Source organism: Platalea leucorodia (genome assembly GCF_965183815.1).
Source record: "Platalea leucorodia genome assembly, chromosome: 13".
In the NCBI taxonomy this organism is placed as follows: Eukaryota; Metazoa; Chordata; class Aves; order Pelecaniformes; family Threskiornithidae; genus Platalea; species Platalea leucorodia.
The window spans coordinates 15,601,559-15,618,775 of NC_138835.1; the positions used below are offsets into that span (position 1 = coordinate 15,601,559).

At 60.9% G+C, this 17,217-nt stretch overlaps 1 protein-coding gene across 1 annotated transcript; it reads left to right on the forward strand.

The window, feature by feature from the left end:
* Nucleotides 1-15,807: 15,807 nt before the first annotated feature.
* LOC309596936 (ammonium transporter Rh type A-like) lies at nt 15,808-17,202 on the forward strand (the record flags this gene model as incomplete). The annotated part of the gene is made up of 1 exon (XM_082325701.1): nt 15,808-17,202. One exon carries the CDS (start codon nt 15,808-15,810, stop codon nt 17,200-17,202), a length of 1,395 nt encoding a protein of 464 aa, XP_082181827.1.
* Nucleotides 17,203-17,217: the final 15 nt, after the last annotated feature.

The window sequence follows — 17,217 nt, forward strand, 5'->3', positions numbered from 1 at the left end:
TCTCGCCGACCAGCCCTATCCCAGGTCATGGGGAAATGAGAAAGAAGGAAAAGGCGAGAGGAAGAACACAGGAGTGCGGGTTTGGGTCAGAAAACAACAGGCAGAAGGACCCGTGCCAGACCCCGGGGGATGCCGCCTCTTCCCATCGCTCGGTGTTTTGCACAGCCTTTTTCACCTAAACTTGCCATTTTGACGTTAAATTAATGAAGAAGTGTCCCAAACCGGGGTGGTTCCTCCAGTCTTGCCTCCGAGCGGGCAGCGTGTGGCTGGTACCGAGCCGGCAGGCACCTTCCCGCAGCTTCGGAGCTGCAGCATCACGTTTTAGCCGTGGCCAGGACAGGATTTGGCCCTCCCCAGACCCAGGCTTTGGCTGGGCTGGTCGGCACCGGGGCTGGCCCATCTCCGTCAGGAGGGCAGAGAGCTAGGCAGGCACTGCAAGGGGTGCTGGTTCCTTGATGAGCTTCAGCCACGCCGCTAATTAGCTGGGTTTGATTTGGCGCTAAACCCGCTGTCTCCCAGTTTGGCTTGGCTTTGGCTATTTTGCTCAGCTCGGGGTTAGTTAATGCAAAGCAGAGGTCAGAAACCCCAGCTGGGGCTGGGACGGGCTGCTCCAGCCATGCCCGCGGGAGCTCGGCGGTCCCTCTGCCCAGCCGGGACACATCCTGCACCGCCCGGGCACCGGGACCGGGCAGAGCCGGCCAGCCTTGCGCACCGGGAGAGCCTTCTTATTTTTACCATAACCTCCTTTCCCTACCCCCATCCCCGTACGGCCGCGCCGGGGCCAGGAAACCATCCACCAGCCTTTTATTTCGCTGCGTGCCGGTGGCTCAGGTGTGACATGGGACTGGAAATGGATGGGGCTGAAATAGTTTGGGGATGATTTCACTGCCGTTATGGCTCAGGCCGGGGCTGTTACTACACAGCCCCTTCCGATTTTTATGACTTAATCTCTCCAAAGCTCAGGGCCTGATGGTTTTGGACTCGGGAGGAGGAGCGAGGGGCTCTTAGCAGGTCGTTATGGCAGAAATATGGAGAAGGTATTTGACAGGTATATGTAAAACCTGACAGGCCCATCCTGCCGGCTTTCCCAGGATGGCTGCCGGGGCAGGGAGAGGGGAAGGCGCTGCCAGGTCCTGCGTGGGATTTATGGGTGGGTGGCATCTGCTCTGCGTCCCCTGGGGATGTGGGGCTGTGGATCCCCCCCGCTGCCCCACGCCCCGGGGCTGCTTCTGCAGAGGTCCCCATGCCGTGACACGAGTGCCACCGGCCCCGGGGCAGCGTGTGCGCCATGCACACCCACTCTGTCCTTCGCATGCCGCCTGCCACGGCTATCCCAGTGCTGCACGGCGGGGAGAGGCTCGGGGTGGCATGGAGTGTGTGTGTGTGTGCGCGCATCCCTGTGTGTGTGCGCATCCCTGTGTGTGCATCCCAATGCATCTGTGTGCAGATGTGTATGTGTGTATTTGTATCAACACGTGTGCATTTGCAAGCTTGTGCGCATCTATGTGTATACGCATCACTGTGTGTATGCATTTGTGTGTGTGTGTGCACCCCCGGGTATCTGTTTGCATGCATCTGAGTGCATGTGTGCATGTGTGAGCCATGTGTGTGCATCTCTGCATGTCTACGTATGTGTGCGTGTCCCTTTTTGTGTATCTGCATGTGCATGAGTCTGCACGTGCATCCACAAGTGCATCTGTCTGTATCCATGTGTGCATCTGTTTGTACATGCACGTGTGTGTATCCACGTGTGCATGTGCATCCATGTCTGTGTGTGTGCATGCGTCTCCATGCATGCATGTGTGCATCCATCTGCATGCACGTGTGTGCGTATGTCCATGTGCATGCACATGTGTGTGCATCCGTCTGCATGCACGTGTGTGTGTATATGTCCATGTGCATGCACATGTGTGTGCATCTGTCTGCACGCACGTGTGTGTGTATATGTCCATGTGCATGCACATGTGTGTGCATCTGTCTGCATGCACGTGTGTGTGTGTGTCCATGTGCATCCACATGTGTGTGCATCTGTCTGCATGCATGTGGGTGTGTGCACGTCCTTGTGCACGCACGTGTGTGTGTGTATCCGTGTGTGTATCTGTGCGCACACCCATGCGCGTGTGTGTTCTGCTGGAGGTTCGCTGGTCAGGTTTATAGACGTTCTGGTTTTTTTACGGCATTATAGAGTGCTCGATGACATCACCCAAATATTAAAACAGCATGTGCTAGCCGGCCCGGCCCGGCGATACGCAGCTCCGGGCTTGCCGCTCCTCAGGCCGAAGCCACGGCGGAGCTGGGGGCGAGTGGGACCCGCTGGGGCGGCCAGCGGCAGCTCCGGGGCAGCCCGAGCCGTCCTGGCCCGGAGCACGCCGGAGGGGAGGGAACGCCGACACGCGCCCGCGGAGGCGCAGCCTGGATGAAGTCATCCCAGCTGGGATGCGAAGGGGGAATTAGAGCCTCCCGGTCCGCGTGTTTTGGGTGCTCACCACCACACATCCCTGCGGCAGGGACATCGGTGGGAACGGGAAGATGCTGCCGGTGCTGGTCCCCCACCCGCGGCATCAGGCAGCTGCTCCAGAGCTGGTGATGGGATTTTTTTTTTCCCCCTCTTCCACTGAAAAAAAAATAATGAAGATTTATCAAAACCAAACCTGTTTGTGGCAAACGGCTCCAAAACATTTCCTGACTCGAGAAAAAGAGCATTGGAAAAAAAAAACTTTCCAGGTTTTTTTTTCGATGGGAGGCAAACCACGTAGAGATATAACGGCGTTATATGTTGTAGAGGTTAACCAAAGGGAAAAGGTTGAAATGCGAAGAAAGGTTTCAAGTGTTCCCAGCGCAACCTTTCCTGACCGAGCTGAAGACAAGTTCCCAAACCTTCCCCAACTTTCTGTTTTGCAGCCCAGTTTGGGAAAGGAAACATGTGAAAATCTCAACACTCCTTGTAGGACAGGAAAGGCACCATTTCCTCCGCGGCCGTGCCCGGAGCGGCCGGCCGGGCGGCAGAGAAGCGCGGGGTGATGATGGATGCTCTCCCCAGCTCTGCTCCCGAGCAGTTTCCCAGCAGCGGGGCTGGCAGCAATGCCGAGCACCGCTCCACCGGCTGCCGCAGGCAGAGGAGGGCAGCTGCCTGCAGGGAGTTGGGGCCATGGTATCGTAAACGTTACAGATTTTGCGAAAGAAAAAGAAAATAAGCCAGCAAGGAGTCCTTAACGCGCCCTGGAAAGTCTGTGCAGCCTGAAACACTTTTTTTTAGCATTTCCCGTGCTGAAAGTTCAGCCTCTCCACCACCGGTGGAGCTCTGGCTCTGGTCCCCCAGCCCCTGGCACTGCCCGCGCCAGCCCTCGTGTTCCATCCCCTGCCTTGGGGCCACCACCAGCCCCTGGCCCCCCAGCTCCCCACCATCCATCCGCTCACCCAGCACCATGCTGGGGTCCCCTTCGGACCGTAAGGGCGGCAGGTTTGGTCCTCATTGCATGAGTCATGGGGGAGTTTGAGGGCTTGTTCTCCCCACTGGCTCTCAGCTGAGCTGAGCCCCACAGACATCCATCAGAGCCACCTTTGCTCCTCTTCTGAGCTGAGCCAGCAATGCTCTGACGCACCCAGAGGCCAAAGGGCCATGGAAGGGTTGGAAGTGCCCTCCAGAGATCACCGAACCCAGACCAGTACAACCCAACTCAACGCAACACAACCAACAAAACCTAACCCAACACAGCCAACACAACCAACACAATGCAATCTAACTCAACCCAACCCAATATAACCTAACCCAGCTGAAGGCAACTGAATGCAACTGAAGGCAACCCAACGTAGAATAACCAACCCAACACAACCAACCTAACCCATCCTAACCAACCTTACCCAACACAACCCAACCAACCTATCCCAACTTAACCCAACACAACCCAACCAACTCAACCTAGCCCAACCCAACCAGCCTAACTCAACCTCCCATACAAAGCAAGCCTCCCCATCACCTCCCGCGCAGCCGAGCTCAGCCCTGCTGGGACGTTGCAGGGGTCTCGGTGGAAACCTCTCCCTCCTCCCGTGCTCAGCAGCCCCCGGGGGGGTGAGCCCGGCAGGGAGCTGAATCACGCCCCCCCCCTGCTGGCGTGGGAGCGTCACAGACTGTCTGAGGCTCGTCAGGAGAGTCAGGCCAGGCCGCGCGGGGCCGTTCTGGGAAGCCGTCCAGCCATCCGCTGGAGAGAGGAGTCTGCCTAAAAATGACTCTCCTGGCTCCTCTCCACACTCCGACCATCCCATATGGAACAAATGTACATTTTCCATCAATTGTTTGTATTTTTCATTTAAAGAAAGAAGGGGGGAAGAAAAAAAAGACAGAAAGCAAGCGGGCTATACATATACGCGAAGCGTCGGTGACAGCAGATAGGCCCCATCGCGAAGAGGGAGAAACACTGGCCGGCGTTCAAGAGACTCAAACGTATGGTATGAAACAATAAATTTTAAGTGTGTTTTGACATATTTGGTGGTCTCTGCCTCACGCTTAATGAGCGTTGGTCCACATTACGGGGGAACCGCACAGCTCGGGGTGGTTGGCAGGCCGTGCTGGAGGGGGGGCGGTGGCCAGCGAGGCTGGAGGTAGACATCAAGGTGGTCCCAGCATGTGTGCTCCGAGGGGATGGGGCACGGGGACGTGGCACGGGGGACCGCGGCGGCACGCTCGGAGGAAGGGATGCTGCGGGCACCGCGGCGCCTCGGCACCCGTGGGGGACGAGCCATGGCAGCAGCGATGCCAACTTGCAGGAAGAAGCATCAGGAGGTGGAGTTGTGTTGAAGTCGGTGGTGGGGGATGCGGCACGACGGCAATGTCCCAAGGCAGCATCCGTCGCTGCCGCAGGGCTTGGGCAACCTGTGCTCGCATCTCCAGGCTGGATCCCAGCCGGGCTGCGCCGCTTTGCCTGCAGGAAGACCACGGGCTCCCACATCCCCATCACCGCGGGGAGAAAGCTCGGGAGGATGGGAGAAGCGGCAGGCGAGGCGAGCACAGCCCTCCCGCGTCCCCCGCGTCCCCCGCCGCTGTGCCAGGCTGCCCGGCTCCCCCCGTCTGACAGGGCTTGATCAGAAAGATGGACATGAAAGTGGAGCTTGGCTCTGGTTTCTCTCTCATTCAGAACATTCAAAAACTATTAACTGTGATGGGGGTAAGCAAGCAGCTGGTTTTAATATCGTGCTCTTCCAATTGTGTTGTTTTTTTTTTTTCCCCCTGCTTTTCGCGAGCACTTTAAGTGACATGGTTACATGTATTTGATTAAAAAGCTGTAATTCAACGAGTGCGTTTTCTTGTACTGTACAAAACGGCTTAAAGACACAGGATTTATTTACGGTGGTCTCCCGGTTTTCCAGCTTTGCCGAAAGACAAGATGACAGGGAAATCGCAGAAGGGGGGGACGGATAGCAACAGAGGGGTACGTGCGATCCCGCCTGGCTTTCCCAGCGCGGGGACCATGACCGGATCCTTTCCTCTGCTGTAAGGCTCAGCCCGCTGCCACCAGCTTGGTCCTTGGGGCCATCCAGCGGTCCCAAAGGCACGAGCCCCTTTTCAGTGTCCCCAAGGTCAGGTGTCAGCTCATGGGGGCTGGCAGAGAGGGGACAGTGAGGAAGGGACACCTGGGGTTGCCCAGGCTGGTCCCCATCTCGCCCGCAGCAAGATGCTGCAGGGCCTGGCAAGGGGGGAAATGTTTGCTGCCTGTGCCCACCCCTGCCCACGCTGGGATGCTGCCAGCGCCAAGGAGCTCATCCCAAGACGGCAGCTCCTTTTCCTAAGGAGGAAAAAGCCTTTATGAGATCCCAGCGAGGAGCTGTGGCCCAATGCCCCGAGAGCCCTGGATCGTCTCCCGTTAACCCCAGCATCTCCTGTGGCATGGCCACGGCTTGGAGCCACGCGCGCCCGTGCTCCATTGGCTCGACTGCTTCAAAAGTGACGTGTTTCACCCCAAAAGGCAGGCGGGAAACTGCAGAGGAGGTGATGAGAGAGCTGGGGGCTGCTCTGCACCCCCTCGAGCACCCCAATAACCCCGTCTCCCCATTCTGCCAGCCCTGAGGAGCCACAGCGTGGCTGCAGCACAGCTGCAGCACGGAGTCTGTGCCCCATCCGTGCCCAGGCTGGCTGCGTTCCTGTGCGTTTCCCTGGCCTGGGAGGCAGGCGTGTGCATGCGTGCGCGTGTGCATGTACGTGTGTGCATGCAACACCAGCCCCACTGCGGAAAGCAGCTCTACCCGGCACAGCTTCACCCCTCTTATATTGCTTATATTGCTTATATATAGTAAAAAACACGCCAGCGATACCTCCACCTGCCCCAAAGGCCCCGACATGCAGCCCTGGGAACAAAAACACCAACCCCAGCATCACCCAGAACACCCCAGAGCATCCCAGCCGTCCCCCCCGTCCCTGCCGGCGGGGCCGGGGTCCGCCCGGCTGCTGGCCGTGCCGAGCCGTGTCTCTTCCTCGGCTCGCTCCTGCCTGGGGATCACCTGCAGTTCAGTTGATTTATGAACGGAGAATTTTTCAAGCTCTGTTTCCTTTTCATTGTTGTTTCAGTTGCTGCGCTCGCTTCCGCCCGCCTTTGAATAACTCCTGCCATGCTGCGAGCGGTGAGAAAGGCGGCGAGTAAACACTCACACTCGGTCCGGGAGCTGGGGGGCAAGAGCCTTCTCCCCTCCCCGACACCGGGGGACGCAGGGCTGCCCACCGGCCGGTCCCGCCTGCGGCAGGAGGGTGCTGGGCTCAGGGCGAGCAAAGCCCAAAAGCGGATCCCTCTTTTCCCGCGGCTGCGGTTTGGGCTGGGGGAGCAGCATCCCGGCCCCCCGCCCCGCGGCACAGCCCCGGGAGGCGGCAGTCCCGTGGGGATGCTGCTCTCCCACGCTGCGGCTGGGGGGGGATTGCGGCGGGGGGGGTTTTACTGGAGGGACCCTAAAAAGTGCCTCTGGTTGGGGGGTTAATCTCTCCAGGGAGGGCAGGGTCCCCCCACCCAGGGCTTTGCTCCACCACATCTGGGCTGAGCGGTGGTACCCGGCTCCATCCCCATTCTCACGCTGGGGTGATGCCCAGGTGGAGGGGGGGCTCCTCCAGCCGGTGTTACCCACCACGGCACAGAAAGGATGCTCCGGAGGGAGCTTGGGTTGATTTACAGCAAAACCCTTAAAGGAAAAAAAAAAAGAAATAATAAAAGGAAGGGAAAGAAACCCCATCCGCAATCTCAGCTTAGCCCGGGACCCACGTCCCCACCGCTGCCACCCTCCTGCCCCCTCCCTCCCAGCCCCATCCCAGGCCACCGAGGAAACCCCCCCACCCCAGCACAGACCCCCGGGCCGGGAGGTGGGCAGCTGCCCGTCCCTGCCTGTGCCCATTGTCCTGCCCTTCCTCCCCGCGCCCCGCAGCCCCCCACCACCGCCCCGGGGCCGGGGGGAAAACAGGAAGCTCTCCCCAGCGCGCTGCTGCGGAAATGAGACAAGCGGGCTGGAGCGGCGGCGAGGACGGCGGGAGGAAGCGGACGGGATATTTGGAACCGACGGCGAATTCTTGGGCTTATCTCTGCGCCACAGAGGCCCAGGAGTCCTTACAAAACAGCGCCCAGCTGGAGCGAGGCCCACGGCCAGGGACGCGTCCTCGTCCCCGTGCCGCCGGCCCTGGTACCCCGCTCGGTGGTGGGATGCTGGTGGCAGGGAGGGGACACCAAGCCGGTGCGGTGGGTGGCTCCTGCATCCCTTTGGTGGTCGTGGAAGGGACCTGACACCTTGCTGCGGGGTGGGGATGGGGGTGGGCAGCCCCCGGGCTGAGCGGTCCCCAGGTTGCACTTCCCATCCTTCATCAAGGACTTGGGGACCAGGGCAGCCCCTCAGCATCCCTAAAGCCTGGGCAAAAATCCCATTGGTTTATAAGCCCCCGAGGCACGAATCCCCCCTTGCCCACGGGGAACTGTTCCCCGTCCTGCCCCTGGTCTGCACTGGGATGCCTCGAGCCCGTCACCTCCCCTTCCGCTCCTGCAGGCACCGCTGGCAGAGCTGGGATGCAGGATGCCGGTCCCCTGCCCGCCCTGCCTCCTCTGCCTGCCCCGCGGCCCTGCACGCCGCACTGCCTGCCCGCGAAGGGTTACGGCCAGCCCGGCTTGCTCCGATTCAGCCCTTCCAGCTGCTGCTTGCCTTTTTGTTGGGTTTTAATTATTTTTCGTAACAATGCTGTGTTACTTTATATTCAGTCCGTTGGGTCCAACTGGGGAATAGAAAGCGGGTCTGGGCTGGGAGCGCCCGACCCAAAGGCGAAGGTTTCTGCAGCACTTCCTAAAAGCTGGCAGCTGCCCGCTGCAGGCAGGGGAGCGGGGCCGGGACAGCGGAATCATCCCAGGGGAGCCAGGACCGCCGCCAGTGCCCAAGGATCCGCAGTTGCACTTTGGTGGGGTCAGCCCCTCGTTTGTTAATTGGTTGTGAAAATTAGGCAGGAGCCCTGCAGCGGGCAGCAGAGGCGGCCGGGGCACCCCGGGGTCAGCACCGAGAGGGGCTCGCGATGGGGCATCGCCTCCGCGGAGTGTCCCCGCACCCGGCGGGGACCCCCCGGCCGAGGGCACCCAGCGTGATGGCAGCAAGGAGGCACCTTTGGCGCCAGTGAGCGCTGGCGGTGCGGGTGATGCCCGCGGCCGGGACGCGCAGGGGAAGGCGGCCGCGGCCAGCGGAGCCAAATTTGGTGGCTGGGGGGGGCAGGGTGTGACGGGTCACCCTGGCAGAGGCTGAGACTCCTCCTCTGCGGGGAGGAGGACAAAGGATGGAAGCAGCTGCCCCGTTGCAACACATCCCCGGCGAGCACAATGGAAATGCCAACCTCCGTCTTGTGAAACAGGAACCTCATATGATCTCGCTGAAGGCTGGGGACACTCTTGTAGGTCTGAGCGTGACGCTCCCCGGGCTCCTTTCTCCACCCGCGGGGAACGGGGACGGCAGGGACTCCCCCAGCGCATCCCTGCTCCGGCGAGGACCGAGCTGCCACCGCCATCCCCAGCAGCACCAGGAGGGGACCAGGGGTGACCCGATTGTGGGAGGAAAGCGATGCCCTGCAGCCCACCCCGGGGCCAAAATACCCCCTGGTCCCCCCCAGCCCCACCGAAACGCCATCCCATGGAGTCACACGCACCCGCGGCCCCGCCGAGCATCCCCCTCCCGCCCCTCCGGCCCTGCTTGAGGCCTCCTAAATAAACTCCATTCTCCCTTTATGTTCTTGACCCCAGATTTAATTAGACCCCCCGTTTCCTGCCTACATGAAAAATCACTTCCCCGAGCAGGTGGCCGCGATACCGCCGGGGCTGTTGTTGTTTTCTTCGGGGTGGGGGGAAGGTGGTAAATGGGGGGAAGAGTTTGTTGTTTATTTTTATATTTACAAAGCACAGCTTTTTCCTGGTGCCGGGCATCGGAAGAGTGGCAGGATGTGACCTTCATCCATCTCCTCCTCGCTCACACAATACAGCCACGAGCACCGCGGGCCGTCGCCGGCATTGTCCCCCCGCGGCCGACGGGCACCTCCCGCGCCGCCCCGCCGGCACCTGGCGCCCGCCGGCACCCGGCACCGCTGCCGCAGCCCCCCAGCTGGGCCCCGCTGCTCCACACATGCACAGGGGAAAAAAAAAAAAGGAAAAAAAAATAGCAAAAAAAAATAGCAAGGTTGTTGGTTTCCTCTCTGGAAAACAAGCGGGAGTGCCGAGCAGGGCGGCAGCGTGGGAAGAAGGGAGCGGGGTCCCGTTGAGTCCCCTGGGAGCCTCCCCTTCTTTGGGGGGTGGCCAGGGCGCGCTGCCCCCTCCTTCGCCCTCTGCGTGGGGCAAACGAGCCCTTTTCCCCTGTGCATGGGGCAAACACACCTTCGGCCTCGGCCGGCTGCAGCCCTGGCCGCAGCGGGGGCAGCAGGCAAGGAGGGGGTGCAGACCACATCTGGTTCCCCCCCGATGTCCTGGGGAGCACCCAGCAGGCAAGAGCCCACCCAGACCCCAGCAGGGACTTGCAGAGAGGGTGCTGCTCCCCATCCCCATCCCATGCAGCTCCTCCAGCCCTCCGGATTATCCCGGTCCCCACGGAGGCCTGTGGCCGGTGCCGGCAGCCGGCCGGAGCAGCTGTTTGCCGGCTCCAGCTGCCGGGAGAGCTGCGCGGGGCTGCTCGGCAGAGCTGGCCTCCGTGCAGGGCTGGCACTGCCCAGCCTCCCTGCGCCCAGCGTGGGACGGATGAAGACGTAATGAAGTGAAATCTGCTTTCTTTCATTCTTCTCAAGGAGCACCACGCTGTAGAGCGCTGCGCCGCTGCTTGATCCGGGGAGAGACAACGCTCCAACCCCGATTCCATCCGTTTTTGCAAGTTAGCATCCACGGTGTCGAAGCTGCGGGGACAAACATTTGATGTGACCCCCTAAACCCAGCACTGGCACTCGCGTGCTACTTGCTGGTGGCATCACTGCCCCAAATACAGAGGAATTTGCTGCTGTATTTTACAGGGACAAAGGGTCTGTCACCCAAGAGCATCTTCCCCAGCTGGTCCCTCCGCATGGCCCAGCTCCGCTCCGGAGCAGCCCGAGACCCCAGGCCAGCCCTGCCCAGGGGGCTTGAGCAGGGGTTGGCACAGCCAGTGCGAGCCCTCGGTACTCCCCGGGGCCACGGCATGCCATGGCCCCGCTGCAGCCCCAGAGGCCAGCAGAGCAAGCTGGCACGGGGCTGGCATGCCCAGCGCCCTGCTCAAAGCCCAGCCCTGCAGCGATGAAACACGGCTGCTTCTGGAGCAGAGGGTGGTGCCAACGCGGGCACGGCACGTCACGGCACAGCACAGCACGGCATGCACAGCATGGCTCAGCACGGCGTGGCACAGCATGGTATTGCACAGCACGGCACAGCATGACATGGCACGGCACAGCACGGTGTGCACGGCACGGCACAGCACCAGGGCAAGCCTTGCGCTTGCAGAAATGCCACCCAGAGACACCAGCACCTCAGGGCCGCTTCAGTCTCAACCCAGCCGAGCCTTTGAAAGCAGAGCAGGGCGGTTTGTTCCTTATTTATTCTTTCATTCACCAGCATCCCCCCATCCCACGAGCCGATCGGGCCCCATCCTGCTCAGGAGCGCACGTGGGAGCAGGTGCAGCCCCGCTGGGGTACAGCACCCATCGCCCCAGCGCAGAGCCCCCCCAGCACCCGCGGGACCCCCCACCCCACGGGACCCCCACCCAAGGACCCCGGCCCGCGGGTCCGGCGGCCGTGGGTGCCCACCTGGGCGCAGGGGGGGCGGGCGGCCTCGCGCCCGCGCGGCTCGGCACAGTTGGTTATCGTTACATTTGGCATCGGTCGCTTCCATTGGGCTCAATAGGGGAGGGAGAGAGAAAAAGGAAAACTCAGCTCAGGGCGATTTAATAAGTTCAGCGTTACGAGCTGGGGAAAAGCTGTGGAACACACAAGTGGTAACGCAGGATTAATCTTTCCTTTAGTCTTGGGAATTATGTTTTCATTAATCCTAATTTTTCCAGATGTTTCACTCCTTATACCATGCTCTTCAAAGCCTCTGTGGCTGCAAATTCTAATGAAGCCATGAGAACATTTTAAAGAGAAAGATTCAAAGCTTAAATTGCTTCCTTTTTTTTCTTTTTCTTTTTCTTTTTTTTTTTTTTTTTTTTTATTCCTTCTTTTCCCCCCGGTTGGGCTGTCGGGGAGTGCATGCGTGTGCGGTCCCAGCGCCTCCACATGTTGCGTTACACAATGTGCTAACAAGATGGAGAAGGCCACTCGGACCGCGTGATGCCGCTGTGACGTCTGTTCGGCTTTGTCCCCCCCGGTAGGACCCGGCTGCGAGGGGCTGGGGAGGGGGGGGCTGGCCCCCCGCCTGCTGCCTGACAGCCGGCACCGAGGCTCCTGGGGTCAGAGCCGGACCGGGGCTTTATAACGCTCGTGGTGCTCACAACCGGCTTGCTTAGACACCAGGTGGGTGTTTATGTAGGACCTACAGAAGGGCCGGAGCGGGAGGCAGGCGTAGCTCCGCGGGCAGCCCAGCTTGCCGGCAGGATCTTGAGGGAACGGGGATTTTTGGGGTGCTCCAGGCTCACAAGAGCGGCTGGAGGGGGTGGCGGGGAGAAGAGCGATGCCGAGGCCGGGGGTGATGGCAGTCCCTCCCCACCGCGCGGTGCCTCGGCCGGGCGTCCGCTCGCAGCCCCGCGGGGATGAAGCTGGAGCTCCCGCTCCCTCCTGCCCGGCAGCGGGTCCCCAGCACCCATCCCCAGGCGCCAGCCCATCGCCACGGGACAGGGGCACCCAGCCACCCCAGTGCCACCACGGCGTTCCCAAACCTTCTCCGGCCATCCCCAGCCCGGCGCGGCCGCAGGACCCGGCCGCCGCCGCCCGGCTGGGCTGAGCATCCCCTCCTCGCCGGGAGCCCTCGTCTGACGCAGGAGGTCAGACAAGACGATCGGAACAATCCTCCCGGTCTCCAGCGCCCGGGATTCAGATCCATGTACTTATATGGCCTGCAAAACGCGGTGGGAGCATGACCAACGTCTGGAAATCCAGATATGACTAGATCCCTTCATTAGTTATTTCTTGTACATGACTTTCTAGACCATAGGGATTTGTTAAATTTGCAGGAGTGTTTTCTCACAGTGCCATGGACTGGCTGTTGCCAGCATATATTGGCTCGGATCTGTCAGATCCTGTTGCCTTATATGACCCTCGGTTAATTCAGCTTTTCTTTGTATCCAGCCCTCAGCGGGGAACTCCTCTAGCAGTCTCAGCGTGGATCATGCTAAAATGGTTCCCCGGTCCTCCTGCCATAAAACAACTGCCCACACAGTGAAAGGGGGACGTGGGGGGTGGAATTCAATGGTCCCCTCCCCGCCGCCCCAGCCCTCACCAGATGCTTCCTCCATCCCCGCTCCTTCAGTGCCGAAAGAAAACTCTCCGTGCCTGGAAAATGTTACTGGAGGGACCGGACCTTTTCCCCTGTGCCGGGTCCTCCCCGTGAGGACCGTGGCATCCCGCCGGCGCACCCTGCACCGCAGGGTTAATCGTTCACTGTCCTCGGGGGTGCTCCGGGGCCAGGGGGGACTTTCACCTTCCCAGCGACCTCTTGAAACTTCGACCTTCTTTTATGGGTGCCATAAAGGTTATTTTTTAATCTGCACCCCAGCGGGGTTTCTACCCTTTCTGCAGCGGGGTCTTTGGCCCGGGGAGCGCTTGGGCATCACTGCTCTTTGCACCTCGTCTGGTTTGGGAAGCGGGGAGGCTAAATGGGATGGCCTTTTTCGCAAGGGAAGGGGATGGTGGTACCCAACAGCTCGGCAAAGGAGCGTGGTGGTGGTTGGCCCCAGTCTCCGCACGTGCCCATGTACCGGCACGGCTCAGGCCCGCATTGGATGCAGCAGCTCCGGGGATGGCGGTGGGAGGGATGCGAGGGGCTGCGGGTCGCAGGGGAGCCCCTCCGTTGGCTTCTGCCCCTCCAGGAGCCCGGACAAGCATCCCAAATCCCCAAGTGCTGCCAGAGCAAGATTTCCAGGTGGAAAAAGAGCATGTGTCCATGCTGAACCTGCAACTCCTTATCACTCGCCGATGGAGATAAGGAGCCATGTCACCTCCCGAAACACCCCCGTCCCCGAGCACCGAGCCCAGCAGCCCAACCCCACGCTGCCGCTTCGCCGTGTGCGCCCACACAGCGTCTATTGACCCGGCAAGCCATTGAGGGCACCCCAACACCCCAGCATCCCCACACCTCCGCCCCTTACCAGAGGTGATGGCCGGATCCAGGAGGGCCTTTACATCCCAAACCTCCCAACATGGTGCTTGTCCTCTCCAGCAGATCTGGCAGCACTGGGATGCTCCAGAATGCATCTCCTCCAGCATCCTCCTCCTCCTCCTCACAGGAGGCACTTTGCCATAACTTTGCAATCTTCAAAGCACTCTGCTGTTTGAAAGACCTGTTCAAAAGCTTTTTCTTTAAGGATTTTATTTAGCCTCACCTTAAAAAACCCTTGAACTGAAGTGGGAAGGGGAGAAGGGGAGGGCTGAGCCACTGCGGGGCAGCAGGAGACGAGCGAGCGTGCAGCAGCAAACGTGCAGCAGCGAGCGTGCAGCGGCGAGCACCCCGGTGTCCGGCACGCCAGGGTGAGCCCTACCCTTGCTTGCGTGCAGCTCCCTTGCTCAGCCAGGGCCTAAACGCTTCCCCCAGGTCTTTGAGAGCAGCATGGCTCCTCCATTTCAGGAGCGCTGCTCGCTCTGAGCATCGCCCTGGGGTTTTATCCCATCAACACAAGAGGTTGTACTGCGCCAGGCTGTCCCCTTGAAAATCCCTTTGGCGGGCTGGCGTGGCATGCAAAGGGTTACGGGTGAGGGGTCGGGGGGCTGAAATCGCCTTTCTTTGCCTTTTTTATACCAGCAAGGGGTGGGGGAGGCTTCGCCTGCATCCCCTCGTCCCTGCTGCTGGTGGAGCTGGGAGCCGGCAGCAGCTGCGGGCAGTGGGTCGGGCTGTGCCTCAGTGAGGGCACGGGCAGGAGCAATGGGAGCATCTCACCCATCCCATCCCATCCCATCCCATCCCATCCCATCCCATCCCATCCCATCCCCAGCCTCCCTGGGCACACCGGAGAGAGCCGTACGGCACCGCGGGGACCCCAGCCCCACATTTCCTTGGGCGAGGGATGCCCGTGGGAGCATCTGCCGCTGTTAGCAGCACTGGCCGTGGGGCAGGGACACGTTACGGGCAGACAAAGCATCCCGGGTCCCATCCCGCAAACCCCCACGGCTCTCACCAGCCCTCCACTGCCGTTGGCCATGGCTTGGGCACAACGCAACCCCTCCTCAACCCCCAAAGGCGCTGCCTTCAAAGCACCTCCTCCTCCTATACATTGCCCCCATTTCCAGCATCTTTGGGTTGAAAAATAGCCGGGGAGGGTTTGGCAGAGCAGCCTCGCGCAGATTATTCAACAATTGTTTCCCATTTTGCGCCCTCGCCTGCCTCATCCTCCAGTAACAATGACGAAGAGCGGCGCGGAGCCAGCGCCCACGGCAGGGGTGTTGAGATCAGGGACAGCACAAAAATATCTTCTCTCTGGAACAAATATTTACCAACCCTTCTGCCTTTTGTTCTTGTGGTTCTCTTTTTTTTTTTTTTTTTCCAGACATTCACTGGCAAAATGTCACACTAAGCAGCAACCCAGAAACTTCGGGGTAGCTGCTTGGCTGCTTTGGGCTTTGTTTTTCTCGCGCACTAATTGTTAATGAATTTCCAGCCATTCAAGCCAATGCAAACCTGTGAGAAAATGGTCTTTTCGGCCCTGATTTCGGAGCTTTATGGCGCTTTGCAAAATCCGGGCAGTTGCCGAGCAAAACGTGCATCATCCTGCAGCGTGGCAGTGGTGGCGGTGCTGGAGCCGTCCCCGGGTGGGATGTGGCAGAGCCAGACCGGGAGCTGGGGGAGCCTGAGGCACAGTCCCTGCTCCTGGGATGGGGATGGGTTAAATGGGGGTGCGTGCCATGGTACCCTCGTCCCTGGCCAGCTCCTCGTCGATCGACCTTCTCCCCCCTCCGCCCCATGGCAGGTTTTTCTTGTCTACTTTTTATGGCGGCCAAACAAGAGCACGTGGGTAATTTATGGGCGTTGTGTTTAAAGAAGGGAGGGGGGAAAATACCTCCTCTTCTGGCACATAAACTTACATCTTTGGTTAAAAATTAACCATGGCCATAAAACTCTGATGTAGGAGTGAGCGGAGCTCACCCTGCCAGTGCTGCCGGGCTGCCACCCCGCGCCCAGCCGCCCCACCGGCCACCGTCCCCTCCTGTCCACCCCGGGATGGCCACGCTGCCGCCCACTCGCCCTCGCCGCCTCCTGCCCCTCTCCCTGGGGCTCTTCCAGGGCGCCCTGCTCCTCTTCTTTGCCCTCTTCGTCACCTACGACAAGCCCTCGGCGCGGGCGGAAGATGCCAACTTGGTGGCCAACCAGCTCTACGGCATCTTCCCCCTCTTCCAGGACATCCAGGTGATGCTGGTGGTGGGGCTGGGGCTCCTGCTGACGTTCCTGCCCCGCTACGGGCTCAGCGCCATCACCCACAACTTCCTCCTGTTCAACTTCTCCACGCAATGGGCGCTGGTGCTGCAGGGCTTGCTCCATCACTTCCACCACGGTCAGGTCCACCTGGACCTCCACAACCTCCTCACCGCCGAGTTCGCTGCCGTGACGGTGCTCATCTCCGTGGGGGCCATCCTGGGGAGGACCAGCCCCTGCCAGCTCCTTGTTGTGGCCACCTGTGAAGTCCCCGTCTACCTCGCCACTGAGTTGGCCATCGTCACCCATCTGGGCGTCCTGGACGTGGGGGGCACCATCACAATCCACGTCTTCTCCTGCTATTTCGGCCTCGGCGTGTCCAAGGCTCTGTTCGGTGCAGCACAGCGGCCGGTGCACCCCAAGGAGACCCCAACACACCGCTCTGACCTCCTGTCCCTCGTGGGGACGCTCATCCTCTGGGTTTTCTGGCCCAGCTTCGTGGCCGTCCTCTGCCAACCGGGAGATGCCCAGCATCGTGCCATCCTGAACACCCTCCTGGCCATGAGTGCCGGTGCCGTGACCACCATGGTGGCCTCCAGCCTGCTGGAGAGGGACGGCAAGCTCAGCCCTGGCCACTTGCAGAATGGCAGCCTGGCCGGTGGGGTGGCCATTGGCGTGGTGGCTGACATGGCCATGCCGCCAGTGGCCGCTCTTGCCCTGGGCAGCCTCTCAGCCGTGGCATGCGTCCTTGGCTTCAGGTTCCTCACCCCGCTCCTGGCGAGGAAGCTTGCGCTCCAGGACCAGTGCGGCATCCACAACCTCCACGGCTTGCCCGGCATCCTCGGCGCTGTGGCTAGCACCGTGGTCATCCTGCTGGCATCCAAGGACACCTCCGGGTCCCACTTCTCCTCGGTGTCCCCTGTCAGGTGCAACGCCAGCGAGGCGGCGGAGGGACAGTGGGGGGACCGCGGGGCGGGCAGGCAGGCACTGTGCCAGACGGCGGGGCTGGCAGTGGCCATCGGCAGCTCACTGCTTGCCGGGCTGCTCACCGGCGCCGCGCTCCGGCTGCCCTGCCTGGCCCAGCCACCCGAGCAGCTCTGCTTTGACGACTCACTGTATTTTAAGATCCAGGATCAGACTGAGAGCCCGGGGCCGGGCAGCACCGCCAAGGAAGAAGCCCTGGCTCTGAAGGAGCACGTTTAGGCACTGGCGTGTGCA